Source organism: Canis lupus, chromosome 16 (genome assembly GCF_011100685.1).
Source record: "Canis lupus familiaris isolate Mischka breed German Shepherd chromosome 16, alternate assembly UU_Cfam_GSD_1.0, whole genome shotgun sequence".
NCBI classification, from domain to species: domain Eukaryota; kingdom Metazoa; phylum Chordata; class Mammalia; order Carnivora; family Canidae; genus Canis; species Canis lupus.
Genome location: NC_049237.1, coordinates 27,970,147 through 27,997,269, shown reverse-complemented (window position 1 = coordinate 27,997,269; position 27,123 = coordinate 27,970,147). Strand labels below are relative to the sequence as shown.

Here is a 27,123-nt window from a genome sequence, read left to right as displayed (position 1 = left end):
CAACTCAAAACGCTCCCTTACTCCTGGAAGACCTCATCCCCCACCCCCGCCTTTCCAAGTCCCCCGACCTCCCGCTGAGCTTCCGCGCGCCGACTCCCAGCGAAGGGCACGCCCCACGCACCGCCCACACGCCCGGCGCTTCGCTTCCCTGCCCGCAGGAAGGAGCCGCATCTCGCGCGATTCCTCCCACCTCTCGCGACACTTCCTGTCAGTCTCGGGCCGCGCTGAGGGCCCCACCCATCGCTTCCACGCCGCGGTCCCAGCCGCATCACCTTTGCTCTCGGTCCCCGGCCCTCTGTTCGCCCGCTGGGAGCGCAGTGGAGCCCAGTGCTGGGCACGAGCCTGGCGGGGCCGCAGGCTCCGCCCTGCTGCGCCCCGCCCCGCCTGGGCTCCCGGGAAAGGCTGCCGCGGGGACGTGTCGTGCCCCCCTCAGCGAGGGCAGGAGCGTGTGAAAGGCCGCGGGGCTGTCAGGTGAGCCAGCGGCGGCGGGCCAGGGTGGGCGGCTGGGCCCAGGGAGGCCCAGCTGGGCTGCGGGGTGGGGATGCCGGGGGCGGAGGAGGACGGGATGCCCAAGGCCGAGAGGGGAGGTGCCCGGAGGACCGACCCGGGGGTGGGTGACCTCGATCCGCGGGGAGCGGCCAGGGTTCCGTGTGTGCCGCCTGCGCTCTGAGGCCCCGGGAGATTACTGTGTTTCCATCCGCTCCGCTCCTTTCTGCAGGGCTGGACGCGGGCGGAGGCAGGTCTCCGACCTCTGGTCCGGGCTGCAGGAGGAGGCCCGGGGTCGTGGGGAGCAGGGGCACGCCAGGGTGGCTGTGAGGTAAATCGGTGCTAGGGAAGAAAGATGCAGTGGCCGGAAGCCTGAGGAGCGTCGGCTCGGGGGAGGGCAGGTGTTTGCCATCCCTCTGCGCCCGGTGCCGAGGTAGCAGGCGGCTCACTTCCCTCAGGGGGGACGCACCTCGATGTATGCAGTGTCCCTGCTGAGGGGTCCGAGTGGTGAAGGGGTGGGACCACCTAGGGCAGAGTCGTCTTTGAGGGAAAGAGGCTGTTGAGGTCACTCTTTCCTTTTCACCTGAGCCTGGCGCCGTGGCAGTGGGTGCGCGCTTGCGTACGGGGCTTCCGACCAGGTTCAGGTTCTCAGAATTCGTGCCCGAGTACACTTCAAGAATCGATCAAAGGTGACAGGTTCTTAAGTGAAGAGTTTAACTTTCAGTATTGTAAGATCCCAATAATCCAGTATGTAAGTGTGCAGTGATCGAGGCCTGGAGCCTAAAATATAGGTGTTAATTAAGACAGTTGGAGTAAATTTTTTGCCTTTGGTGATAGATTGGATTTGGGATGAGACGCTTTGTTGCAGTCAAGTTTTTGACCATGTGTTTCTTGGGATTCTGGGTTTGTCTTATAATTTATTGTCTGACTAAAGCCATGCAGTTTCCCGAGAGTTGGGAAATCCATGTAAGGTGGTTTGACTATAAGAAGCATTTTTTTTAAAGTTCCCCCTCAAATCCAGCTGTTAATTTATAGGTTATTTCTAAATTCAGTTGTGTGGCCCCCTTGAGATTAGTCTTTCTTTCAGAAATGGCTCCTTAAAATGACCAGGTGTGTGTGTGTGTGTGTGTGTGTGTGTGTATGAGAGAGCAATTTCACTGGAAAGTTTTTTTCCCCGATAGTTTCTTTTATCTTGTCTTTTAGAGAGCGAAATGTCATCAGCGGAATCACAGCAGGAACAATTGTCCCAGTCAGATCCATCCCCGTCACCAAACTCATGTAGTTCCTTTGAGCTACTAGACATGGATGCTGGCAGTTTGTATGAACCAGTTTCTCCTCATTGGTTTTATTGTAAAATAATAGATTCTAAAGAGACTTGGATTCCTTTCAACTCCGAGGATTCACAGCAGCTGGAAGAGGCATATGGTTCTGGTAGGATGAAAATGATGACTTTTAATAAAGACTATTTCAGTCTAATATAATAGTTACTATATTGAGTGCCATTAAAAATATTAGTTTTTTTTCTAGTTTTCTCTATAGCATTTTTGTAGTTATCTCTCGTATTTTGCATTACTAACCAGTCGGTTTATAATATTTAAGAATTTGGTCTGTATTTGAAAACAGTACTTACTGTAATTTCTTCACAGTTATCTAATAATGTCTTATGTTCCAGCATATGTTTCCGTTTTTGTTTATAAAGAGTGGGGGCATGTCACATTGCAAAGAATGAATTCTTCATTTATCACTTGTTTTTTCTTCTTTTATGAAACAAGAATGATGCTATTAACTATTTTATCATCATGATGGTCACGGTTGTTAATTTACCTTTGGCTCCTCAAGCAGAAGCTCAGAAAAGCCTTATATACTTGTTTGTTTGTTTGTTTAATGGGACATTACTGTCTCTTCTCAAAAAAAAAACAAAACATTGTTTGGGTATTATTTTTTTTTCATGTATCATTAAAACCAAGAATGGTTTTGATGGTTTGTAAAGTAGTGGAAAAAAATATCAATTCCATTTTGTTTGTTTAGCCAAGAAGAAAATGTTCATTCTTATGTCTCATAAACATTATTTAGAGTATACTCAGAATTGTATTTTAGGAGATTTATTTTGATAAATGTACTTCTTTTCCCCTTTTCAATCTGTGATAGGAAAAAATTGTGATGGGAGAGTTGTCCCCACTGATGGGGGCAGATATGATGTGCATTTGGGGGAGAGGATGCGGTATGCTGTATACTGGGATGAGCTAGCATCAGAAGTGAGACGATGTACCTGGTTTTACAAGGGAGACAAAGATAATAAGTATGTTCCCTACTCAGAGAGCTTCAGCCAAGTATTAGAGGTACACCTTGATCCCTTTTCATGTATTTTCATTTTTTTCTTTTATTTAATAATCTTGTGACTTATTTTTGTGAAATTTCTAGAAGGAATTTGGTTCTATCTGAATCATATCTATAGCATTTCTTTTTTTTCAGGTTAGTTTCAAGATAAAGTGGTTTTATTTTCAGATTTTAAAATCCTATGGAGGGTACCTGGGTGGTTCAGTCAGTTAAGTGTCTGCCTTCAGCTCAGTTCAGTCAGTTAAGTGTCTGCCTTCAGCTCATGATCCCAGGGTCCTGGATCCAGTCTCACATCAGGCTCCTTGCTTAGTGGGGAGTCTACTTCTCCCTGTACCCCTCCCTCTGTTCGTGCTCTCTCTCTCAATGCTCATTTTCCCTTCTCTCAAGTAAGTAAAATTTAAAAATAAAATAAAATACCATGGAAAGTGTTATGCCTTTAAGTTAAAATTTTTTCTCTAGTGGTGATCATTGTTAATAATATTTAAATTATGATCACAGGATTGATCTGTTTATTTATTTAAAAGATTATTTATTTATTTATTTATTCATGACAGAGAGAGAGAGAGAGAGAGGCAGAGACACAGGAAGAGGGAGAAGCAGGCTCGATGCAGAGAGCCCGACGTGGGACTGGATCCCAGGTCTCCAGGATCACACCCTGGGCCAAAGGTGGCGCCAAACCTCTGAGCCATCAGGGCTGCCCAGATTGGTCTTTTTAAGCCTTTTATTTTTCTGGCTCTGAAAACAGTCTGAAATTTTCTTTCTTTAAATTGGAGTAGACATTAATATTACTGAAAGTATATCAAAATGTGAACAATGATTTTATCTAGTCTACTTGATAAAAGTAGGAGTGATTTTTTTTGTTCTATACTATTATCTGTTGTAATTTTAAAAGAGCTTTCAAATAATTTGATAAACAGAGTCTGATATTCTTATGAAATTGTTTATCTAGCAGTATTCTTGTAAACAAAAAAGGTCAGTTTTAATAGAAAGGCTATTAGGGAAGTCTAATGAAATGTGTTTTCTTTTAAGGAAACGTACATGCTTGCTGTAACTCTGGATGAGTGGAAAAAGAAACTGGAATCTCCCAACAGAGAAATTATTATATTACACAATCCAAAGGTAAAGGGAATTAAGCCTTTCTTTCATGTGGGATTAAAGGTTAATTGCATTACTAAGGAGCTCTTTAATTGGTTTCTTTTTCATAGGGATTCTATTTAGGAAAACCTTTGGAAATTTTTACAGTGCATTTACAATTATGAAGCTTGTATCCACTGCCACCATTTTTTACTTCATTCACCTTATACAAAATAATTTTTTTTAAAGCTTTATTTATTTATTTATTCAGAGAGAGAGAGAGGCAGACACACAGGCTGAGGGAGAAGCAGGCTCCATGCAGGGAGCCTGACATGGGACTCGATCCCGGGTCTCCAGGATCACACCCCGGGCTGCAGGCGGCACTAAACTGCTGCGCCACCAGGGCTGCCCACAAAAGTATTTTCTTAGGAAAGATTACACTACTGTAGAATATAAGAATGTAAAGAATATCACTGGTACGTTATGTGGGCATATTTTACATGTATAGGGTATTATTGAGAGATTCCTTAGCCTGATGTTTTTTTTCTTTTTTGGCTTTATTGAGGTATAATTGACAAAATCATAAGGTATTTAATATGTACAACATTGGCCTACTGTATTTTCAGGGTTCTAATTTGAAACCATTAGAGTTGCATATCAAAACTCCAGCTGAGATTGTTTTGAAAGACATATTCCTATCTCTCAGAATGTATAAATAGAGACGTCTATAATGTAGATCTTTTCTCTCTGAGATTTCTTTTACCTTTTTTATTTAAGCTTATGGTGCATTACCAGCCAGTTGCAGGGTCTGATGAATGGGGTTCAACACCCACTGAACAGGGTCGACCAAGAACAGTGAAGAGAGGAGTTGAGAACATCTCTGTTGACATTCATTGTGGTAATGTTAATCATTTATTTTTCATGATGGGCTTATTTATGACTTAAATTATGACCTTTTTCTATGGATTTGGATTATCTCAAGGCTTAAAAATGATTTAGTCATATGTGCTTATTTTGAGTTAAGATTAGCATCACTTTACTGAATATCTTTTATTTAAGATTTATTTATTTATTTTAGAGAGAGAGTGCGCATGCGCACACAAGCGGGAGGGGCAGAGGGAGAGGGAGAGAGAATCACAAGCAGACTCTGAGCTGAGTGCAGAGCAGGAGGCAGGGCTTCTTCTCACAACCTGAGTTTACAACCTGAGCCAGAACTGAGTCGGATGCTTAACTGACTGTGTCACCCACATGACCCACTAAAAATCTTAATAGATATAAAAATCTATTTTATTATTTTTTAAAAGATTTTATTTATTCATGAGAGACAGAGAGAGAGGCAGAGACATAGGCAGAAGGAGAAGCAGGCTCCCCTCAAGGAGCCCAATGTGGGACTCAGTTCCTGAACCCCAGGATCGTACCCCAAGTGTGAAAGCAGAGCTTAACCACTGAGCCATCCAGGTGTCCCTAAAAATCTATTTTAAAGTTACTAAGTATATATTGTGGGATAGGTAAAATTTGGCAATATTAATCAAGAGGTCATTTGGTACAAATGAACTGATTTAGTCCTAATTTTAAGAAGTATGATTTCACCTGTTTGGTTAAAAATTTATTTTTGGTAACTCCTGTCCTTGAAGATTTTGAACTAAAGAAAACTTTTTCAGTAGAACCTGGATGGTTATCCATTGCTATCCAGATAAAGCCATTTATGGTTGGTTTTATAATATACTTAGCTGGATTATAAAATTTAAAAAGATACATTTAGGGGTACCTGGCTGGCTCATTCAGAGGAGTATGTGACTGTTGATCTCAGGATTGTGAGTTCGAGCCCCACGTTGGGTGTAGAGATTACTTAAATAAAAAAAATAAAATAAAAAAGATGAGTTTAAAAATTTAGGTTTTATATACACACCAGATATTATTGGTATAATTGATAGAAATGGAATATTAAATAAAAGTATCCTACCAATATTATGTTGCCTGAATTCGGTAACTGTACTGTGATTATTTAGGAAAATATTCTTAGTGAATACATATTATAGAATTCAAAGAGTTAAAGATGTATGATGTGTGCAATCTGATGATATATGCAACCTGCTTCCAAATGGTTTTCAGAAAAATAAATGTGTGTGTAAACACATACATGTAGAGAATAATATAAAGCAAATGTAAATGTTAAAGTTTTGAATCTGTAAAAAGTACACGGGAGTGTCTATACTATGCTTTCATGTTTTCTGTAAGATCTCAGTTATTTCAAAATAAGTTTAAAACCTGAAAATGTCTTTTTACAGATTTATGTCAAAGTAAATAAACACAATAAAATCATTATATTTACAGTAAAATATGGAACTATTTTGTGTTCTTTAAGTAATCTATTTTGGGGCACCTGAGTGGCTCAGTCAGTTAAGGTACCAAGTCTTGATTTCTGTTTAGGTCCTTATCTTGGGGCTGAGGGACCCAGCATATGCTGAGTGCAGAGTCTGCTTGTCCCTCTCCCTCTGCTCCTCAACTACCTACCTACCTTCCTTCCTTCCTTCCTTCCTTTCTATAAATAAATAAATAAATAAATACTTTAAAAAATGATCTTATATTTTAATTTGCAATCTTATTAACCTATTCATTGTGAATGATTGACTTTAGAATATAAGACTAGTTATATGAAATAATTACTCTTTTATATTTCATTTATAGGAGAGCCTTTGCAAATAGATCACTTGGTTTTTGTAGTCCATGGGATTGGACCAGCTTGTGATCTCCGCTTTCGAAGCATTGTACAGTGTGGTATGTTTGCAAAGCATGTAAGATTAAATCATTTAAGGGTTTTATTAGAGCTCCTGTGAGCTGAGATAAAGTGTTGTTTTTAGTCTTTTGTCTTATCTGCATAATAAGATTTGGAGAGCTAAAGACAGGTGGCAAGGTGGTAAAGCTTCTTAACCTAGACCTAAAGTACTAGTAAATTCCTTAGGCTAATAGTTTATGCTCTTAACTAATAATTCTTGAGTGAACAAGCCCTTAATCCGTAGAAAATTGTATTATGAATGTGATGGCTGTCTTTCTAACCATTCCAAACTTAAAGTGAACCAAAAAGATGATATAGTTTAAATGAATAATAGAACCTTCAGTCATTTTTGTAATTCGTAGTGTGATAAAGCTCTTGATATTCTATTTGGAGTATTTAGGCTATTAGTATAACTTGATTTTGAAAGGTAGTGTCCTCTAAAACTTAATAGTACATATTCAGAGTCTGTTCCAACTTGGGAATCTTCTTCTACTGGCTAATGCTTCTAAACATTAACCTTCTGGAAGGTTAAGATTGTAGAATGAATTACAAGAAGCAGTGTTTTGTTTTTTTTTTTAATGTAAAATATTGGATAAGGGTTTTTTATAAGAACCAGAAAGTTAGAATAGGAATCTAACTTCAAGGCCAGTTGACACAGTCACGTGATTCCCCCCCGCCCCTTTTTAAAAAACATTGAAATAGTTCCCATGACACAGAAGTTTTTTTTTTTGTGGGGAAAAAAAGCCTTTATTGATAAATAGTTTACAATGAAATAAATAGAGTGACAGTTTGTTAAAGGGAGCCCGACATGGGACTCGATCCCGGGACTCCAGGATCACACCCTGGGCTGAAGGCGGCACTAAACCACTGAGCCACCCTGGCTGCCCCCATGACACAGAAGTTTTAAAGTTAGCTTTTCTTTGGGTAAAATGTTTTGTATAGTAAAATAAAGTTTTGTCTTAAAGGAACAGCTTTTCCTATGTGCACTGATAATATTTCCTGAATACCACTTTGCTGTCTTTGACTCAAGTAAATATGTGTTCTAGGCAAATGGAGATAAAAGAGTATAATTACATGATCTGTTGCATCCTAATTCTGTGAATTCATTGCTTCCCTGGTGATACATAAGTCAATTTCTTTTCCAGTTAATGATTTTCGCAGTGTTTCCTTGAACCTGCTACAAACACATTTTAAGAAAGCCCAAGAAAATCAGCAGATTGGGAGGGTAGAATTTCTTCCAGTCAACTGGCACAGTCCTTTGCATTCTACTGGTGTGGATGTGTGAGTAATACCTTATATCTTTGAGTTGTTAACTAAGATTGTAATACGTTTTCTGATCAGTGATATGGATGAAGTTATAATCAGCAATAGCTGATTATATAAAAATTTGTTGGGGATCCCTCCCTAGGTGGCTCAGTGGTTTAGCCCCTGCCTTCGGCCCAGGGTGTGATCCTGGAGTCCTGGGATCGAGTCCCACGTTGGGCTTCTGCATGGAGCCTGCTTCTTCCTCTGCCTGTGTCTCTGGCTGTCTCTCTCTCTTTCTCTCTCTCTCTGTGTCTTTCATGAATAAATAATAAAATCTTTTAAAAAAAATTTGTTCAACAAGAAGTTTTTTGTATTTCTATGTCTTTTTTTAGAGATACATTATTAAATACTGACCAGTTCCTTGGTTTAACTAAACTGGTTAAGAGTAATGAGCTGTGTGTATCTTCTTGCAGTGTGTCTTACTAGCTCGTTACTATTTACTATTACAGGTATATTATTTCTTTAGCATTAAAACTAAACGTTGCTTTCTTCCCATGGTGTATAAGCATTTCTATTTTCAGATGTCAAGCCAGCTTACCTCAAGATGTACAAAGTGTTTTGTTGTTCCTTTGGTGGTCATATTTAGGTAATATTTGTCCACATTTGGAAAAAGAAATCCCCCAAACATTAAGTTATTAGCATTTAAACTTGAATAATTCATATAATTTTTAAGTGATGGCTGTTTTAAGTTAAAAACCTCAGTAGTTTTGTTTGTAGATTTTATAGTAATGTCAGAGAAGGTTGCCTTATATTAAGGGCAAAACACTTCTTTCTCTCCAGAAACAAGTGTACTCATAATATAGTTTTAGGATAGAATGGCAGATTTTTCTCTAGAAGATAAAGTAGTTGGTATTATTTTGGTGTTAGTCTTGGAAAAATGGCTTTTCTGATTCTGTGTCTCTCAGTTCTTAGTACTATATGATTTGAGCATATTCCACATGCCAGATTGTGGTGTTGCTTTTACTAGGTATGGAGTTTACATTTGTCATATTTGAGATGATACTAAGAGATTCCTAAGGGCAAATTGCCCTCTCTAAACTACAGAAGCTGTTGAATCTTTGAGGAATCCTTCTCAGTATTTTGAGAAAGCTTTATTTTTATTTTTATTTTTATTTTTTTTAAAGATTTTATTTATTTATTCATAGAGAGAGAGAGGCAGAGACACAGGCAGAGGGAGAGGGAGAAGCAGGCTCCATGCAGGGAGCCCGATATGGGACTCCATCCCCAGTCTCCAGGATCACACCTCAGGCTGCAGGCGGCGCCAAACCGCTGCACCACCAGGGCTGCCCTGTTTTGAGAAAGCTTTAACTGGAAGTTGATTTGGATAATGTCAGCATGGTTTCCTTTGCAAGATATGAGTTCTCTTGGCTTTGGCGTTTGACAGTTTCCTGTTCTTTCGAGGGTTTTAGAAATTCTGTATCGAGAAAAAGATCCATTTATCATTTGATTTGTGGTTAAAAAAATGCTGAGAATTCTAGAAAAATCTTGTATTTTCTGTCTTTAAAAAAAACCTTTATTATAGAGAATTTTGTACACACAAGTAGCTTGTATAATGAATCTTCATGTACAGATTATGATTACCCAGCCCCAGATAGCCTCAACAACATGGCCAGTTCTGTTCTATCCATTATCTTCCAACCCCTGTCTACTGCCCATCCCTCTACCATATTATTTTTGAACCAAATCTTAAAGTATTATATGATTTTATCTATTAATGTTTGTATATCTGAAAGGACTTTTAAAAATATATTAACTAGGGGTGCCTGAGTGGCTCAGTGGGTTGAGCGTCTGTCTGCCTTTGGCTCAGGGCGTGATCCTGGGATCCTGGGATCAAGTTCTGCATCAGGCTCCCTCTGCCTGTCTCTCTGTCTCTTATGAATAAATGAATAAAGTCTTAAAAAATTAACTATAGCACCATTGTCACACCTAAAAAAAATTCTTTTTTAAAAAATGATTTATGTATTTATTTAGAGAGAATGCGAGTGTGCACATGAGTGGCGGGGAGCAGAGGGAGAGGGAGATAAGCAGACTCCCCACAGAGCAGGGAGTTATCCAGGTGCCTCTAAAAAAATTCTTAATATTGGCAAATATACAGTGTTCAAATTTCCAATTGTCTAATACAGTTGTGATCATATATGCACACACATTTTAAACTGGGATCCAAGTAAGGTTCATAAATTGGAGTTCATTGATATGTCTTTAAGTCTCTCTTTAATCTCTTGATCACCTTTCCATTTCCTTGGAATTTATGTATTGAAGAAACTGGGTTATTTGTCTTGTAGAGATTCTCATTGGCTTTTGCCGATCACATCTTTTTGGCTTAAATATGTCTCTGAGTCCTTTGTTATTTCCTATAAGTTGATTGTTGTCTCTTGTGAATTTATTTTTTTTTTATTTTTTATTTTTTTTTATTTATTTATGATAGTCACAGAGAGAGAGAGAGGCAGAGACACAGGCAGAGGGAGAAGCAGGCTCCATGCACCGGGAGCCCGACGTGGGATTCGATCCCGGGTCTCCAGGATCGCGCCCTGGGCCAAAGGCAGGCGCTAAACCACTGCGCCACCCAGGGATCCCTCTCTTGTGAATTTAAATAAGTCTAAGCTTGAAGGCTAAGCTGAGTAATAACTTAGAGGAGGTTATGGAATGTATTAGATTTTCTGTTTAAAATATGTTTTTTTTTTCTTTTTTTTTCAGAGATCTGCAGCGAATAACTCTGCCCAGCATTAACCGCCTAAGGCATTTCACCAATGACACAATTCTAGACGTCTTCTTCTACAATAGCCCCACCTATTGTCAGACTATTGTGGACACAGTTGCTTCGGAAATGAACCGAATATATACACTTTTTCTGCAGAGGAACCCTGATTTCAAAGGGGGTGTATCCATTGCTGGTCATAGTTTAGGTAACAAATGAATTCTCTGTGACCAGAGAAGACTATCACATATTAAGGACACCTGTTTTTTAAATACAGTGTCTTTTATCAGTATCAGATTCAGAGGTCTAGAACTGGTCTGTGATGAAGCATTTGGAAGGAGTTGGAAGGGTGGTGGTGGTGGATTGGAAAGAAAGACTTCCTGCTTTATAGATTTTACTACATGGGTAATTGGCTTAATACTTTTTGTATAAAACTGTGTAGTGCCAGTGCTTAGAAATTATCCCTTCTTTCTTCTATTTTAGGTTCGCTTATATTGTTTGATATCCTAACAAATCAGAAAGATTCTTTGGGGGATATGGATAATGAAAAGGTAAGTTAGATGTACAGATAGCTTCTTTTGGTACTATTTCTTTGTACAGATTTTTAGATCCTAGACCTATATTTTGTCGTTTGCTTAGTTTAGTCTCATACCATAATATTAATTTTATGATTATCTTAATTTTAACAGACTTATAATTATCTCTGTCATTCTTGGCTGATAGAAGCAAGATAGTAATATGCTTCCACAAACATTTGCCACATTCTAAAATAACTGTTGGTATTTTATTTTCCATTATAATTATGCACTTCTCATCTGTTATTAGAATTATAGAATCATTGAGCTGAAATGGAGTTTTCATATGATGAGGAAATGAAGAATGAATTGGATGCAAAGTGGTATAATTTATAGAAAGTCATTTGAAAGTAGTGGGAGGACTTGATGTTTAAAATCTTTTATAAAAGTCCTGTGAACACTTTAAAGGTTTGAATTAGTACTTATCATATACTATCTTGTATATTTTCTCTTTTTAGAGAAGTGTTGTTTCTATTGTTGGACTGTGAGTTCTTCCAGGACAAGGACTTTATCTTGGGTTGTTTTATGTCTTAAACACTTTTTCTTTAATAAGAGCTCAATAAATGTTTTGTTAGTGAAGGTGAAGAATACTTTGATAATCATTCATGCATTCATTTATTTAAAAATGTTGCTTCAACTAAAATTGCAAACTTAAGAGATTAACTTAATTTATATTTTTTACAAATTACAGTTTACTTAAAATTAAGTCTATCTTTATGTAGAACTCTCCTATAGTACTTTTTTTGTTGCCAATAGTAATAATAAAAGACAATCTAAATGAATTTAGAGAATATGAGCTTTACAATTTAATTTTTAGGATGCACCAAATATTGTCATGGATCAGGGAGACACACTGACACTAGAGGAAGATTTGAAGAAACTGCAACTCTCGGAATTCTTTAGTGTCTTTGAGAAGGAGAAAGTAGATAAGGAAGCTCTGGTAAAAACAATCTTTTAAAACTAAGTTATGCCGTTTTTAGCATTTTTATGCTTATCTTCATCTTACTGCTGACTAAGAGCTGCCCTTTAGTCGTAAATACTCTGTTATCATTAGTAATGTCCTGTAGCATTATTTATGTGTGTTTTATCTTATAAAGTGATTTTTGCTTTGTGGGAGAGCAAAGTTCAGAGGAGGCATATTGACAAACACAGTGATAGAACAAAGACTGCAAAACAACATAGCTCAGGAAACAGAGTGAGAATAAATGGCCACTAATTGTCCCACCTCTTATTTTCTGTTACATTTCCAAGAGCTCTACTGTTGATATTTGCTTATTTATTTGCTTTTTTTTTTTTACCCCCCCCTTTTATTTTATTTTTTTTTTGCTTTTTGTCAGGCTTGCAATACATTCATTCATTCAACAGGTATTTAGTGAATGTTTAATATGATCAGGTGTACTATACCAAGTACTAGAGATAGAGTGGTCAGTAAGACAGATATTATGTAAGCCATAAACATGTAAACATAAACATCATGATGCTTATGGTTTAGTAGGGAAGACACATTAAATAATTAATTACAATTGTGATAAGTTCTAAGTAGGAAAAGTACACAGTAGTATTAAGAATGTATAATAGGGGGGATCCCTGGATGGCTCAGCAGTTTGGCGCCTGCCTTTGGTCCAGGGCGTGGTCCTGGAGTCCCAGGATCAAGTCCCGTGTCGGGCTCCCGTCATGGAGCTTGCTTCTCACTCTGCCTGTGTCTCTGCCTCTCTCTCTCTCTCTCTTGCTCTCTCTGTGTCTATCATGAATAAATAAATAAAATCTTTAAAAAAAATGTATAATAGGACTAACGTAGTCTGGGAGGGAGAAGGAAGCCTTAACCTAATCAGGTGAGTAGAACTTAAGCTGAGATCTTGATTGTTAGTCTGTTTCATGCTCTGTGTTGTATGTTCTTACTGCTTGTGTCCATGAGTAGGGATATAATCTTTCTCAGAAGTGTGACATCTAAGTCAGCATGGAAATCAAGGAGTGTTTTTGTGTTACGCAGGTAGATAACCACTTCTGTAGGTTGATTGTGTGTGTGTGTGTGTGTGTATGTAAAATAATAACATGTCATTTGTATTACTATAGCATTGATACTGTATAGTACTGATAATTCTTCAGGCTTTTTTCTTTTCAGGCTTTTGTGAATAAAGTATTATTCCTTCTTGAAATTATTACTGATGTTGTACTACTAGAGAGCCCTGTTAATATAAAGCAAAGAACAATAGTGCACGGTCTTATTCCTCTCAGAGAATAAGACATTTAATTCATTTTATTTTGTTTAGAAATAAGAAGGATATTTGATTTTCTATGACTAGGCTTTATGTACTGACAAAGATCTTCAGGAAATGGGAATTCCCCTAGGACCAAGAAAGAAGATATTAAACCACTTTAGGACCAGAAAAAATTTAATGGTATGTGCTTAAAATAGCTTGGATTAAATGATTTTTGTCATCCTTGTATCCTTTTGCTTTGTGAGGTGTTTAGGCAGCTGACCAATTTCGTTAACTGATCTTTGGTACTGTTTAGAAATTAAACACGTTTTCTTCTTAATTGATATTCTTAAAAATCTTACTAGCTTCAGAAGTCTTGTCTCCCCTGGAGTCTTCCCACCGTTGCATTATTTTCCCTTTTTTTTTTTGTTTTTGTTTCATAACTGCTTTATTGAAATGTAATTCACATCACAAACCATAAAATTCACCGGTTTAAAGTATACAATTCAGTCATTGTTAGTATATTCAGAGTTGTGTCACAATTACCACTGTCTAATTTGAGAACATTTACATCACCCTAAAAAGAAACCCCATACACATTAGCAGTCAATCCTCGTTCCTTCCTCCTATGAGCCATTGGTCTACTTTCTGTCGTTATGGATTTTGTTCTGGACATTTCATATAAATGGAATCATACAATATATGACTTTTTGTGACTGGCTTCTTTTACTTTAGAATAATAAATTGGAGGTTTGGCTATGTTGTAATAATACTTGTACATTCAGTTTTTTCAGCCCCTGAATTCCTTTCCATATCTTAGTAGTTATTTTTCAACTTTGTAGCAGGTTGCTTAGTTCTAATTTAAGGCTCAGTTTTTGTTTGGCCTGGTATCTGTATCATTTTCCATACCCATATAGACATTCTACTTCTTAAAAGGGCATTGCGCTTCATTGAACTCTTAGTGGCCTGTGGCATTGCTCTTCATCATACTCTGCTATTGTTTCTCTCATAATAGTTGCCTGAAGTTTCAAGTGCTGCCCAAATAGCTATTATAGCTTTCATCGTTTTAGAGCATGTAGGGATGTCAGTTTATCACTTAAGACAACTTTTGTTTTCATCAGCTTTATCTTGTTTGCTGAAGACTCTTCCTATAATTATTCACACAACTTTTTTTTTTTTCTTTTTTTTTTTTCACACAACTTTTCTAAGTATACTTTCAAACCAGTAAAAACTATATAATTCTTTGGATATTTTTATAACATAGCAGCTCCACAAAATTATTTTATTCTTTAGGATATTAATAGACCAACCCTGCAGCCAGCTTCAGGCGTGACTGTATCTAACATCCCCAAAGAATCAGGTGTCTGCAGTAAAACTGATGCTACTGGGAATGGTGACTATCTACATGTTGGCATTGGGCAGGTAACAATACTAATTAATTCTCTTTAGTCATTTTATTGCCTGCCACTGGTATGGTAGGAACAGATATTACATTTGTTATCCATGAGAGATACTTTTATATCCTCTTTCCAGGTGTCTGTAAAATATCCCCGGCTCATCTACAAACCAGAAATATTCTTTGCCTTCGGATCTCCTATTGGAATGTTCCTTACTGTCCGAGGACTAAAAAGAATTGATCCCAACTATAAATTTCCGACGTGCAAAGGCTTCTTCAATATCTATCACCCTGTAAGCACTGGATAGCTCCTGTGTTCTCACCTGAGTATTAAGACTTATTAGTAAAGAACATAAAATTTTGTTTTGATGATTTGCTTTTTTCTGTGCTATTTGAGGTAATGAGACAACTTATAGTAGTACTGTGAATCAGAAAGTGATGGGGCAACACAACCGTTTTTTTTGTTTGTTTGTTTGTTTGTTTTTTTATTTATGATAGTCTCACAGAGAGAGAGAGAGAGAGAGAGAGGCAGAGACATAGGCAGAGGGAGAAGCAGGCTCCATGCACCGGGAGCCCGACGTGGGATTCGATCCCGGGTCTCCAGGATCGCGCCCTGGGCCAAAGGCAGGCGCCAAACCGCTGCGCCACCCAGGGATCCCTGTTTGTTTGTTTTAATGAGCTTATAATTATTCTTGGCCTAATACACAGTTCCTAAGACTGTCTTTCTTCAGCAAAGGTATCTGTAGCTACTATTTTTCCTATGTAGTTTGATCCTGTGGCCTATAGGATTGAACCGATGGTGGTCCCAGGAGTGGAATTTGAGCCAATGTTGATCCCACATCATAAAGGCAGGAAGCGGATGCACTTAGGTAAGTGTGAGTACAGAACTTGTAATTCTAGACCATCTGGTCAGTGCAAACGGACTGGACCTCATTCACTTTGTTTAATTTTTTGGACCCTAAACTGTTTTTTTTTTTCCCTAAACTGTTTATAAACCATGTGATCCTTTTTTTTTTTTTTTTTTAAAGATTTTATTTATTTATTCATGAGAGACAGAGAGGCAGAGACACAGGGAGAGGGAGAAGTAGGCTCCCTGCGGGGAGCCCGATATGGGACTCAATCCCAGGACCCCAGGATTACACCCTCAGCCGAAGGCAGATGTTCAACCACTGAGCTGTCCAGGTGTCTCTGATGTTCTTCATTCGTATATGTTTCAGAATTGAGAGAGGGCTTGACCAGGATGAGTATGGACCTTAAGAACAACTTGCTAGGTTCGTTGCGGATGGCATGGAAGTCTTTCACTAGAGCTCCATACCCTGCCTTACAAGCTTCAGAAACTACAGAAGAAACTGAAGCAGAATGTGAATCAAGTCCAGAGAAACTGAGTGGTTAGTAACCCTGCGCACTGTGATTTCCTGCATCAGGTCAGATAAGAGTAACTCCATGGTGTGTCATTCTTAACTCTGCATAGGACCAGTCAGTACTATGAGTCCTACACACCTTCAGCTCTGCTAGTCTTTTCTATTATCTAATAGCTACAAATTATGGAAAAACATTATTTGTGAGGAAAGATGTCAAGAGAAGCAGAACATCTGGTAAAGAGGTTTTAAAAGACATCTCTCACTTGGGAATTGTGGGGGTTGTGTTAGGAGCCTTCTCTGTGAACCACCTTTCTTTTATAGGGGAATGTCTGCATAATTATTGGTCAGTTTTATTTTCCTGGCTGGACACAAACTAGTATACTCTCCTCTTAATTTCACAGTTAAAGTTGCATTCTTTTTGCTTTAATTTTTGACTGCCTAAAGATTTCTATCCCTACTTACATTTAGTTTATAAACCAGGGGCAAATGAATTCATTATTAGAGATCCAGGAAAGAAAAAAAATGAACAAAATCAGTGTGACTTGAGGAGAAGCTTTAAGGAGCTCAAGAGGAGGAAAGTGCAGAAAGGTTTCTGAACAGAAAGTAGCTCAGCCTACTGTAAACTTGGCAGTCTGAGAAGAAGTAAGGACAATCTTGGAGGGCTAGAAGTTTTTAGATTGTTATTATGGTTCTTCTACGCCCAGATGTTAACACAGAAGAGACCTCTGTGGCAGTTAAAGAAGAAGTCCCACCCATCAATGTGGGAATGCTAAATGGAGGCCAGCGCATTGACTATGTGCTACAAGAGAAGCCCATTGAAAGTTTTAATGAATATTTATTTGCTTTACAAAGCCATCTATGCTACTGGTGAGTGGTGTTTGTTTTTGTTTCTGTGGTGGGTTTTTTGTTTTTGATTTTTTGTTTTGTTTTGTTTTTTGGTCTAATTGTTTCACAGATACTTGATATATTTAGAAAAGGGAGAATGATAGGCTGGTGTACATTTGGGATTAGAGTGATTTCTCATTTAGATAGTTACAAAATAACACAACATGTCATTTAAAGAAATCTGATTTAAACACATTTTTAAATTTTGCAGTTGGGTAGAGCATGGACTGATGATGTCAGCTTAGTTTTAAAAATGGTGTTCTTTGGTCACTGGTGGGGGACAGGATGGGTACATAAGAATAAACTGAAACAAATACATTACTACTGCTAAAAGTATTTTAAACTCATTTGAAAGTATTTTAGTAGCTAGATCAAACTTATTCTTTTTGTTTTGTTTTAATGTTTAAATATTTTTCCAGATTTATTGAGATATAAATGACAAATTGTATAAGATGTACAACATGATTTGATACATATATAGTGAAATGATCAACACAGAACTAGTTAACACCACACATAATTACCTCGTGTGTGTGTGTGTGTGTGATGAGCACATTTAAGATTTATTCTCTTAACAACTTCCAAGTATGTGATAAAATATTATTAACTATAGTACTGTACATTAGATCCCCAGAATTTATTCAAAAGAATTAATCTTTATTAAATATAATTATCTGATGGATTGTAGAATGGATTAATAATGTTTATTGAAATTCATATATTGTAACAGAAAAGAACTTAATCACCAAAGAAATTGAAACTAAAGGAAAATAGAACTAGGAAAATAAGATGAGTAGGGGATACAGATTAAAAAATGCATGCTTTTAGGTCTTGAGAGGAATTTTTATTGAATCCTGATAAAGGGATTATTATTTGATGTGATCAGTCTCATATCTATATAATAAATACAGTAGGGGCCATGACATAATCAAAGTACAATAAAAACAATCCTGTAAGAAGCCAAAATAATCCTTTTAAGAATGATCTCTGTTGATATGGCTTGATAGAAATCTGAAAAAGGCATTTCTTTCTTTTTAAATTATGGTTTTTTATTATTTTTTAAGTTTTTATTTAACTTCCAGTTAGTTAACATACAGCGTAATATTGGTTTCTGGTGTACAGTATGGTGATTCAGCACATCCACACAACACCTGGTGCTGATCACAAGTACCCTCCATAATCCCTATCACCAATTGAACCCATCCTTCTACCCACCTCCCCTTTGGTAACCATCAGTTTGTTCTCATTATTCTTCACAATAAAAAAAGGGTCTGCTTCATTCTGCAGGGCTGGGCATGTTATATAATAGGGAGCACTTAATGGCTCAAGTGGATCAAAGTACCATTTTGATTCTGTCCCACCAGTGGAATCTCATGCATATTTGGTGACTGGACTAACTCCACAGAAGCTGTGATGTATTGAACCATTTCTGTGATATCCCCAGATCTCACTAAATAAGAAAAGACCCTACACAAGAAAAGATAACAGCCTGTCCATAAAGTCTTTTTATAGGCTCTTTCTTTGGTGTAAGATGGGAAAAGGGGCCCTTTCTGGAATATGTGGATACAGGTATTTACGTGGTCTAAATATTGCTGGATTGATAATGTGTCTGTTATAATGAAAATAAGGTGTACATTAAAACCACTTCCAGATTAAGAAACTTCCATAATTTGTCTCAATTTTTCAAATAATGGAGCAAGTTCCTTTTCTAGGCTGATAATTAGTCCTGTACTGGCATTATTCCTGGCCATGTAACTCACCACCAAAGGTAAATTATTTAATTGAACCACATGGTAGGTGTTATAGTAACAGATGATACTTTTATTTTTTGAAAGTCCAAGTTTGCTCCCTTGGTTTGTTGCAAGGGCAAAAGTAGATAAGAAACCTAGTCTGGGGCAGCCCGAGTTTACCTTTATATCAATGGAATCATATATACTCTCGTTTGTATGACTTCCTCCATCCTCTATGTTTTGTGTTTCAGTAGTTTCTCTGCTTTTTATTGCCAACTAATATTCTGTTGTATGAGTTTACCACAATTGTTTATCCATTTCCCTGCTGATGGACATTGGAGTTGTTTCCAGTTTTTGGCTATTACAAATAAAACTGCTGTGAACATTTGTGTATGAGACCTTGTATGGACATATTCTTAGTTTTTTTTTTTTTAAGATTTTATTGATTCATGAGAGAGAAAGAGAGGGGGGCAGAGGGAGAAGCAGGCTCCATGCAGGGAGCCTGACATGGGACTCGATCCCAGGTCTCCAGGATCACACCCTGGGCTGAAGGTGATGCTAAACCACTGGGCATGCCCAGTATTCTTAGTTTTTTATGGGTAAATACCTACGAGTGGAATAATGGCTAGGCTTAGTATGGTAAAAGTATTTTTAAAAGAAACCTCCAAGCTATTTTCCTGCCAGCATCTTCTGTTCCCATCAGCAGTGTTTGAGAGTTTCAGTTGCTCCATATCCTCAAATTCACTTGGTATGTTTGTGGTTTGTATCTTAGTCTTTTTTTTTTTAATTAATTAATTTGTATGTATGTATGTATTTATTTATTTAATCTTAGTCTTTCTCAGAGTTGTAATAGTACCTTATTATGGTTTTAATTTGCCTTTTCCTAATGAGTAATGATGTTGAGTGTATTTTCATGTGTTTGCCATTTATTCAGTTTTTTTTTTTAGATTTTATTTATAGAGGGCTTTGTTGTTGTTGTTATTTTTTGTTTTAAGACTTATTTATATGAGGGGATCCCTGGATGGCTCAGCGGTTTAGTGCCTGCCTTCGGCCCAGTGGCATGGTCCAGGCATGGTCCTGGAGTCCTGGGATCGAGTTCCGCATCAGGCACCTGCATGGAGCCTGCTTCTCCCTCTACCTGTGTCTCTGCCTCTCTCTCTCTGTGTCTCTCATGAATAAATAAATAAACCCTTTTTTAAAAAAAGACTTATTTATTTGAGAGAGAGAGCAGGGGTGGGGCAGAGAGGAAGAGAATCTCAAGCAGACTACCTACTGAGCCTGACATTGGGTTCAATCTTACGACCATGAGCTGATCTGAGCCAAAACTGACAGTCAGTTAACTGACTTGAGCCACCCAGGCGCCCCTGTATGTTTAAGATTTTATTTATTTATTCAACTTATTTAGAGTGCATGTAAGCAGGGGGAGGGGCTGAGGGAGAGAAACAGAATCTCAGGTAGACTCTTTGAGCTCAGAGCCCAATGTGGAGCTCAATCTCATGATCCTGAGATCAAGACCTGAGCCAAAACCAAGAGTGGGACACTTAACTGACTGAGCCACCCACGTACCTTGGCATCATATATCTTTGGTGAACTGTCTATTCACATCTTTTGCCCATTAAAAAAGATTATTAAGTTGCAGGAGTTCTATGTCATAGTTACAAGTCCTTTTCAGATACGTGCTTTTTTCCTCAGAATGGGGTGTTTTGTTTTTTTTTTTTTTTTTCATTTTTCCAGCCCAGTATTTTGATGTCCAAAAGTTTTTTATTCTGATGTCCAATCTATTGATATTTGTGCCTTTTAAGATATTTAAGATATCTTTGCCAAATCCAAAGCCATTAAAAAATTACCTGTGTTCTAGAAGTTGTATCATTTTTTTTTACCTTTTGTATTAAGGTCTGTGATCCATTTTGGCTACTTTTAAAAATATGATGTGAGATAAGGATTGAAGTTAATTGGTTTGCATGTAGCTGTCCAGTGGTTGTAGCAACATTTGTTGAAAAGTTTATTCAGGGAGCGCCTAGGTGGTTCAGTTGGTTAAGCATCTGCCTTTGGCTCAGGTCATGATCCTGGGAGATAGAGACTGCATTGGGCTCCTTGCTCAGCAGGGAGCCTACTGTTCCCCCTGCTTGTGTTCTCTCTGTCAAATAAATAAACAAAATCTAAAAAAGAAAAAAAAAAAAGTATTCAGACAGAAACCACTGAATTGTCTTGGCTCTATTTTGTTCCATTGATCAATTTGTCTGTCTTTATGCCAGTAAAACAGTCTTGATTACTGTAGCTTCAGAATAAGTCTTGAAATCAAGTACTGTAAGTCATCCAACTTTTTTCTTTAAAGTTATTTTAGCTATTGTAGGTTCTTTGCATTTCCACGTGTTTTAGATTGAGCTTGTTAATGTCAGCCAAAAAGCTTTTTATGAGATTTTCATTGTGATTGCAAATGTTTTATCTACAGATCAATTTGGAGAGAATTGACATCTGAATAATACCGAGTCTTCTGATCCACAAACACAGTATCTCTCAGTGTATTTTGGTCTTTAATTTCCCTCAGCAGTGTTTTGTAGTTTTCAAAGTATGTTTAGCATACTGTATTTTTTTTTACACTGTAGTTTTTAAATTTTATTACTCATATGCTCCTCTTTCTCTTCAGAACAGATAGATCTTTTGCCTTTTTTTTAAAAATTTTTTTAAAAAATTTATTTATGATAGTCACAGAGAGAGAGAGAGAGAGAGGCAGAGACACAGGCAGAGGGAGAAGCAGGCTCCATGCACCGGGAGGTCAACGTGGGATTCGATCCCGGGTCTCCAGGATCGCGCCCTGGGCCAAAGGCAGGCGCCAAACCGCTGCACCACCCAGGGATCCCGATCTTTTGCCTTTTAAAAATTTACATTCCTCCTGTTATGAATAAGATTGAGCATTTTGACATACATTTCAGGAGCATTTTTATTTCCTTTTTTAGGAGTTATTTATATTCTTTATTCTCTTTTATTTATTTATTTTTTTAAAGATTTTATTTATTTATTCATGAGAGACACACACAGAGAGAGAGGCAGAGACACAGGCAGAGGGAGAAGCAGGCTCCATGCAGGGAGCCCGACGTGGGACTTGATCCTGGGTCTCCAGGATCAGGCCCTGGGCTGAAGGCAGCGCTAAACCACTGAGCCACCAGGGCTGCCCTATTCTCTTTTATATTGAAATATTTGTCTTTGTTGTTTTAGTTGATTAGTCTGTGATGAGTTGCAAATTACTTTTCCCCAGTTTGTCTTTGGCATTGCAAACATTGGTTTTGCTAAGTAGAGAAGATTGATTTTTATGTGGTCATATTTGATGATTTTTCCTTTCTGGTTTCTGGAATATCTGGTTTCTTAGATCTTCCTTATCCTCTGAAGAATTCCTTACTGTAGTTTATTTTGATATTTTATGGTTTCATTTTTACATGTGGATGTTTGATTCATTTTGGATTTATTCTCATAATAGTTATAGATTGATTCAGGTCATTTTTCAGATGGCTATCCATTTGTCACAATACTGCTAGTTTGTCTCACTTTTTTTTTTTTTTTTTTGGTCTCACTTTATTAAATTCCTATATAGATTTAGGACTGTTTCTGAACTTCTTTTCTTTTGATCTACTCATTTATGCACCAGGATCATACCATTTTAATATTTAGTTTAGCTAATGCCCCCTCACTGGCATAGGAGGAATTTCTTAACCTGTGTATAGGGTTTCTGGGGGATAGAAAAAGTATATGAATCCAATGAAATTTTATCTATAATTTTGGGTATATATGTATATGTGATCTTTTTAGGGGAGAAATCCATTGGTTTCATTAGATTCTCAAGTAGATACATGATTCAAAGTAGATACATGATTCAAAAAATGTTGAACCATGAAACTAGAGAAATATTTGAGCTATACATCCTTAAGGCAGTCCTTCATGATGTTATTTTTTTATAATCAGGTGTCTTTATGAACTGGATGTAAGTAATTGCCTAAGCACACACAGAATAATATCTGGAAGATGCACGAGAAGTTGATAACCACTAGTTCCCATCCTCTGACAATCAATGTTAAGAAACAGAGGTAGAAAGGAAACTTCATTATTATACCCTTTTGTATCTTAAATTTTGAATCTTAAGATTGTATTCTCTTTTTAAAAAGATAAATAACATTAAAAAAATTTAAGGTGACCAATTAGATGGCTTTCTGTGTTCTGAGAATGAACTCTGTGGAAAGGTTCTTGGTTGGTCATTTATTACTAGTCTTTTTGTATTACCAGATGTAATGCTAGACTTTTTTTTTTTTTTAATTGTAGTTGACATACAATATTAGTTTCAGGTGAATCACTGCATCGTGAATTGATAATTCTTTTTTTGTGAATTGATAGTTCTGTATATTACTCAGTGCTCACCATGATAAGTGTAGCCATCATACATTATTACAGTATTTTTTTTAAAGATTTAATTTATTTATTCATGAGAGACACAGAGCGAGAGAGGGAGGGAGAGGCAGAGGGAGAGGGAGAGGGAGACTCCATGCAGGGAGTCTGATGTGGGACTCGATCCCAGGTCTCCAGGATCACAACCTGGGCTGAAGGCAGCGCTAATCCGCTGAGCCACCGGCTGCCCTTATTACAGTATTATCGACTATATTCCCTGTGCTGTACTTTTATCTCCATGACTTACTTACTTTATAACTGGAAGTTTGTATCTCTTAATCCCCTTCACCTATTTCACCCATCCTCCCACCTATCTGCCTTCTGGCAACCATGTTTGTTCTCCGTATATATGAGACGCTGGTTTTATTCATTTTTTAAAATTAATTTTTTAAAAAGATTTTATTTATTTGTTCATGAGAGAAATAGAGAGAGGCAAAGACATAGGCAAAGGGAGAAGCAGGCTCCCTGTGGGGAGCCAGATGTGGGACTCGATCCCAGGACCCTGGGATCATGCCCTGAGCTGAAGGCAGTCAACCATTCAGCTACCCAGGTGTCCCTGTTCATTTGGTTTTTAGATTCCACATATAAGTGAAATCCTATGGTATTTGTCTCTTATATCACTTAATATCCTCTAGGTCCATCCATGTTATTGCAAATGGCAAGATTTCATTATTCTTTATGGCTGAGTAATATTCCACCATAAAATGAACGTTTGTACAAAATGAACTTGTACAGTGGTTTTGTAGATTACATGAGATAATATATGTAAAACATCCAGTATAACTGTTAGGTTCTTCTTTTTACAACTTAAGTTTTTCTCTTTACAGGGAGTCTGAAGATACAGTATTGTTGGTCCTCAAAGAAATCTACCAAACCCAGGGCATCTTCCTTGATCAGCCTTTACAATAAAAATGAACCATGTATGGCTGCTTAATGTAAGTTTTTAAATGTCATGTATGTAGCATAGTTCCTATATTAACATGTTATGAGGAACAGGGTAGCCTTGAACTCTTTATAAATGTGCTTTTCTGTTACCTGTCACCAAGATCTAGGTTATGATTCACTTTTAGAGGGACTCTGGTTAAAATTTCTGAGGAAAAAGTGCAATAGCTCACTTAGAGAAAGTTAATGTCCATGTGTTTTTGCAAGTGACTTGGTCCCGTAACACCTGTTATTTTTTAGGATCTAAACTCAGAATCTAAATAGTTCTGATCATCTAAGAGTTACCATGGCAACAGTCCATCCTGAGATAAAGTTACTCTGCCTTTTAGATGTGTAACTAGAAAGTTCATGCATTGGACTCCGGTGTTCTGTTTGCTTCCAGTTCTGACTGCCTCATGACCTCTGTTCCACTCTTCCCTAGACGGACACTGCAGGATCCTCCCCCAGAAAAGCCACCTGCTTGTTGCTGCAGTTTCCCTCTCCTCAGCTGCGTCATTTCCTGCATGTTGCCTGCCACTTACTTACTACTGGGATCTTTGGAGGACTTGTTATCTTGGAAGTGAGTGGAAGAACAAAGGGAAGACCACTGGCTTCATAGAAGCATTTGCCACTCTTCATAGCAGGGGTTATTTGCAGCTCTAATACTTGGATGATAGATGCCACCCTTCATTGCTTATTATTTGAGATAGTATAAAGTCTGTTTTGAGTTTATTTTGGTTTGAGTAGAAATTTTTTCTAGGAAATTATTGTTTCTCTTTAGAAAATGTTCTAGTTTGGAAGCAGGCTCTGGAGATTAAATCTTAGTATATGTGCTGCTGAAGCGAGCACGGCTCCGGTGATTCAGAAGGCATTTTGGGTACACTCATCTCTCATTGGTATTCTCTGTATTTGAAGGCTAAGTAGTTAAAGGAAAAGACTTCTAGGCAACTTCTTTTGAGCCGGCATTTCTTTCCTACAAGTACTGTGTGAAGGACTAAAATGTAGCTTACAGAGTATTGTTTACTCTCTATAGCTGACTGACCTTTGATTGCAAGGAATCACTGATGCTGTTTATTGTTTTCACAGCTGTTTGAGCTGCTCTCAGAGTCTGCAGCAGATAGTTTAGTTCCCATTAGGTGCATTTTATAAAGCAAAGATGTTATATATCCTAGACCTGTCCTTTTATACCATATTTCAAATGGGGAGACTCTGAAATCTTAGTTATTTGATAGTAACTTCTCTTTTTGAGGGCAAAGTTATAAAGGCTGGCAAACCTGAAATCACGCAGCCTTAACAGGCTCTCTGGTTATGAATAAAATCTCTCAGTAGTACATTTAAGGTGAACTAGAATTTGTGCGAGTCAACCATTGTATCCACTTGGGTGAGGGCAGTGTTGTGTGTCCTCTTTGAAAACCCTTTATAAACACCATTGCTTGCTTAGGTACCCATGATCCAGGAGCTTATTTAAAAGCCTCATGGCACAGGCATTGTTGGCTGGGCAGGAGGCTTTGGCTAAGGGAAATGTTTCTTATTCTGAAAGAAAAACTTATGCCTGTAGGAGTCAAGGAACAGCCTGTGCAGAGTATACATCAGAACATTCAAAGTGAAGTGTACCTTGAATAGTGACCAATTTTTTTTTTTTCCCGAGGGCATCTGCTCACCACAGGGCTATATTTCCTATCTCATTGGTTATTTGTCATTGTTTTTGCACTTTTCTTTGTGATAGTCCTTTACCCTCCTCTCCAACTTCCATAGGCCTCTCTGTTTTATAGCGTGGTACAGGCAGGTAAGCTGCGTTTCTTTATAAACAATGTTTTTTTGTAAATATATCATGGTGTCTAGTGTATTGGTATATAACATTCACTTAAGCCATCCCTTCAACAGCAGTGGTCTCCATCCCTTTAATCACCGTCACCTTGGAGATGACAGAGGTGAGGCTGGGTGCAAGATCCGTGGCTGGCCTTTACTTGTCCATCTGCTTATAGACTAATGCTGAGCCACTAAGAAGTGTCAGGTATATGGAATACTTTTCTTTACCATATGAACTGAATTTGAAGTAAGGATTACTGAGAATTAAGTAGTGTTCAATTATATTTTAAAGGGGAAGCTTTTGTCAACTTGTCAATTTACATTTATTCTTCATATTAGCAGAATAGATAGTATTTAAGAGTAAACCAAAGGAAAAGCAAGAATGAGTCCCTGTAACCAAAGATGAACAGCTCAACAGCATAACTGTGGATAGCTAGATAAACCACTGTGTTGGTACTAAGAAATGTTTTTTGGTGAGGGGCAGGCAACTGTAAAAGAGCTTTTATCTTGTCTCTCTACCTGTGGTATCATCATGGTTGTATATTACACAGAATAATAAGCTTGATTTAAATTCTTTATTTAGTTGTATATTGTTTGCACTACTTCAGTTGTATTACATGCAATCTCTTGACCAAGCCTAATTTTAAACTCAATAGAGTATCATTTTATACATATTTCCTGCTACGGAATTTGTATTGCTTATCTCAACAAGAGATTGTCTGCATGGAAAGGTTAATAGCACTGATTAGCTTTCTAATATTTTGCACTTTTTGAAATGTTTGTTTTTTACATGATTATATTTAAAAGTTTATGAAATACTGAAATAAAACCTTATTGACCAGTTGCCTTTTACCTGATTGGATCCATTATACTGAAAATTAATACCATAACCATTTTTTTTCTCCCTTATATTATTAAAGCAAATTTAAAAATACAAGTTTGGGGCAAAAGACCTAATATTTAAGTTCTTTTCCCTTGACTGGTGTTTTCATTATCACAGGCAGATATAGTTCAGAATTTAAGGCATGGCAGTTACAAGTCAATACTGAGACTGTTCTTCGGTATTTACAGATATCAGTCTCTGCTCTGGCTGTTCTATCACTTATGTCGGATGGTCAGATGGGAAATCCAGTGTTTTACT

General features: G+C 37.6%; 1 protein-coding gene across 6 annotated transcripts; it reads left to right on the top strand.

Annotated features, from left to right (window-relative positions):
* Positions 1-211: 211 nt before the first annotated feature.
* On the top strand, positions 212-26,834 carry DDHD2 (DDHD domain containing 2). Of its 6 annotated transcripts, none has more exons than XR_005371458.1 (19): positions 213-471; positions 1,690-1,917; positions 2,635-2,825; positions 3,853-3,942; positions 4,675-4,795; positions 6,586-6,675; positions 7,819-7,954; positions 10,673-10,881; positions 11,157-11,224; positions 12,066-12,188; positions 13,552-13,647; positions 14,740-14,868; positions 14,980-15,135; positions 15,609-15,711; positions 16,060-16,230; positions 16,908-17,070; positions 22,776-22,897; positions 24,080-24,187; positions 24,616-26,834. XR_005371458.1 is itself a non-coding variant. In XM_038560072.1 (19 exons), the coding sequence occupies exons 3-18, from the start codon at positions 1,698-1,700 to the stop codon at positions 24,159-24,161; spliced, it is 2,148 nt and encodes a 715-aa protein (XP_038416000.1). In that variant the 5' UTR covers positions 215-471; positions 719-817; positions 1,690-1,697; the 3' UTR covers positions 24,162-24,187; positions 24,616-26,834. The 6 variants fall into 6 exon arrangements, 5 of the variants coding, with proteins under 5 accessions (XP_038416003.1, XP_038416002.1, XP_038416000.1 ...); XM_038560072.1 differs by lacking the exon at positions 22,776-22,897 and adding an exon at positions 719-817 and having other exon boundaries at positions 215-471; XM_038560073.1 differs by lacking the exon at positions 22,776-22,897 and having other exon boundaries at positions 215-471; positions 1,668-1,917.
* The last annotated feature ends 289 nt before the right edge of the window (positions 26,835-27,123 follow it).

Excerpts from the sequence above, each read along its gene's own strand:
- DDHD2 (XM_038560073.1), top strand. The coding sequence starts at position 1,698 with ATGTCATCAGCGGAATCACAGCAGGAACAATTGTCCCAGTCAGATCCA. Across the intron at positions 13,648-14,739 it reads GGACCAGAAAAAATTTAATG|GATATTAATAGACCAACCCT; the intron begins GTATGTGCTTAA and ends TTTATTCTTTAG. Across the intron at positions 17,071-24,079 it reads CAAAGCCATCTATGCTACTG|GGAGTCTGAAGATACAGTAT; the intron begins GTGAGTGGTGTT and ends TTCTCTTTACAG.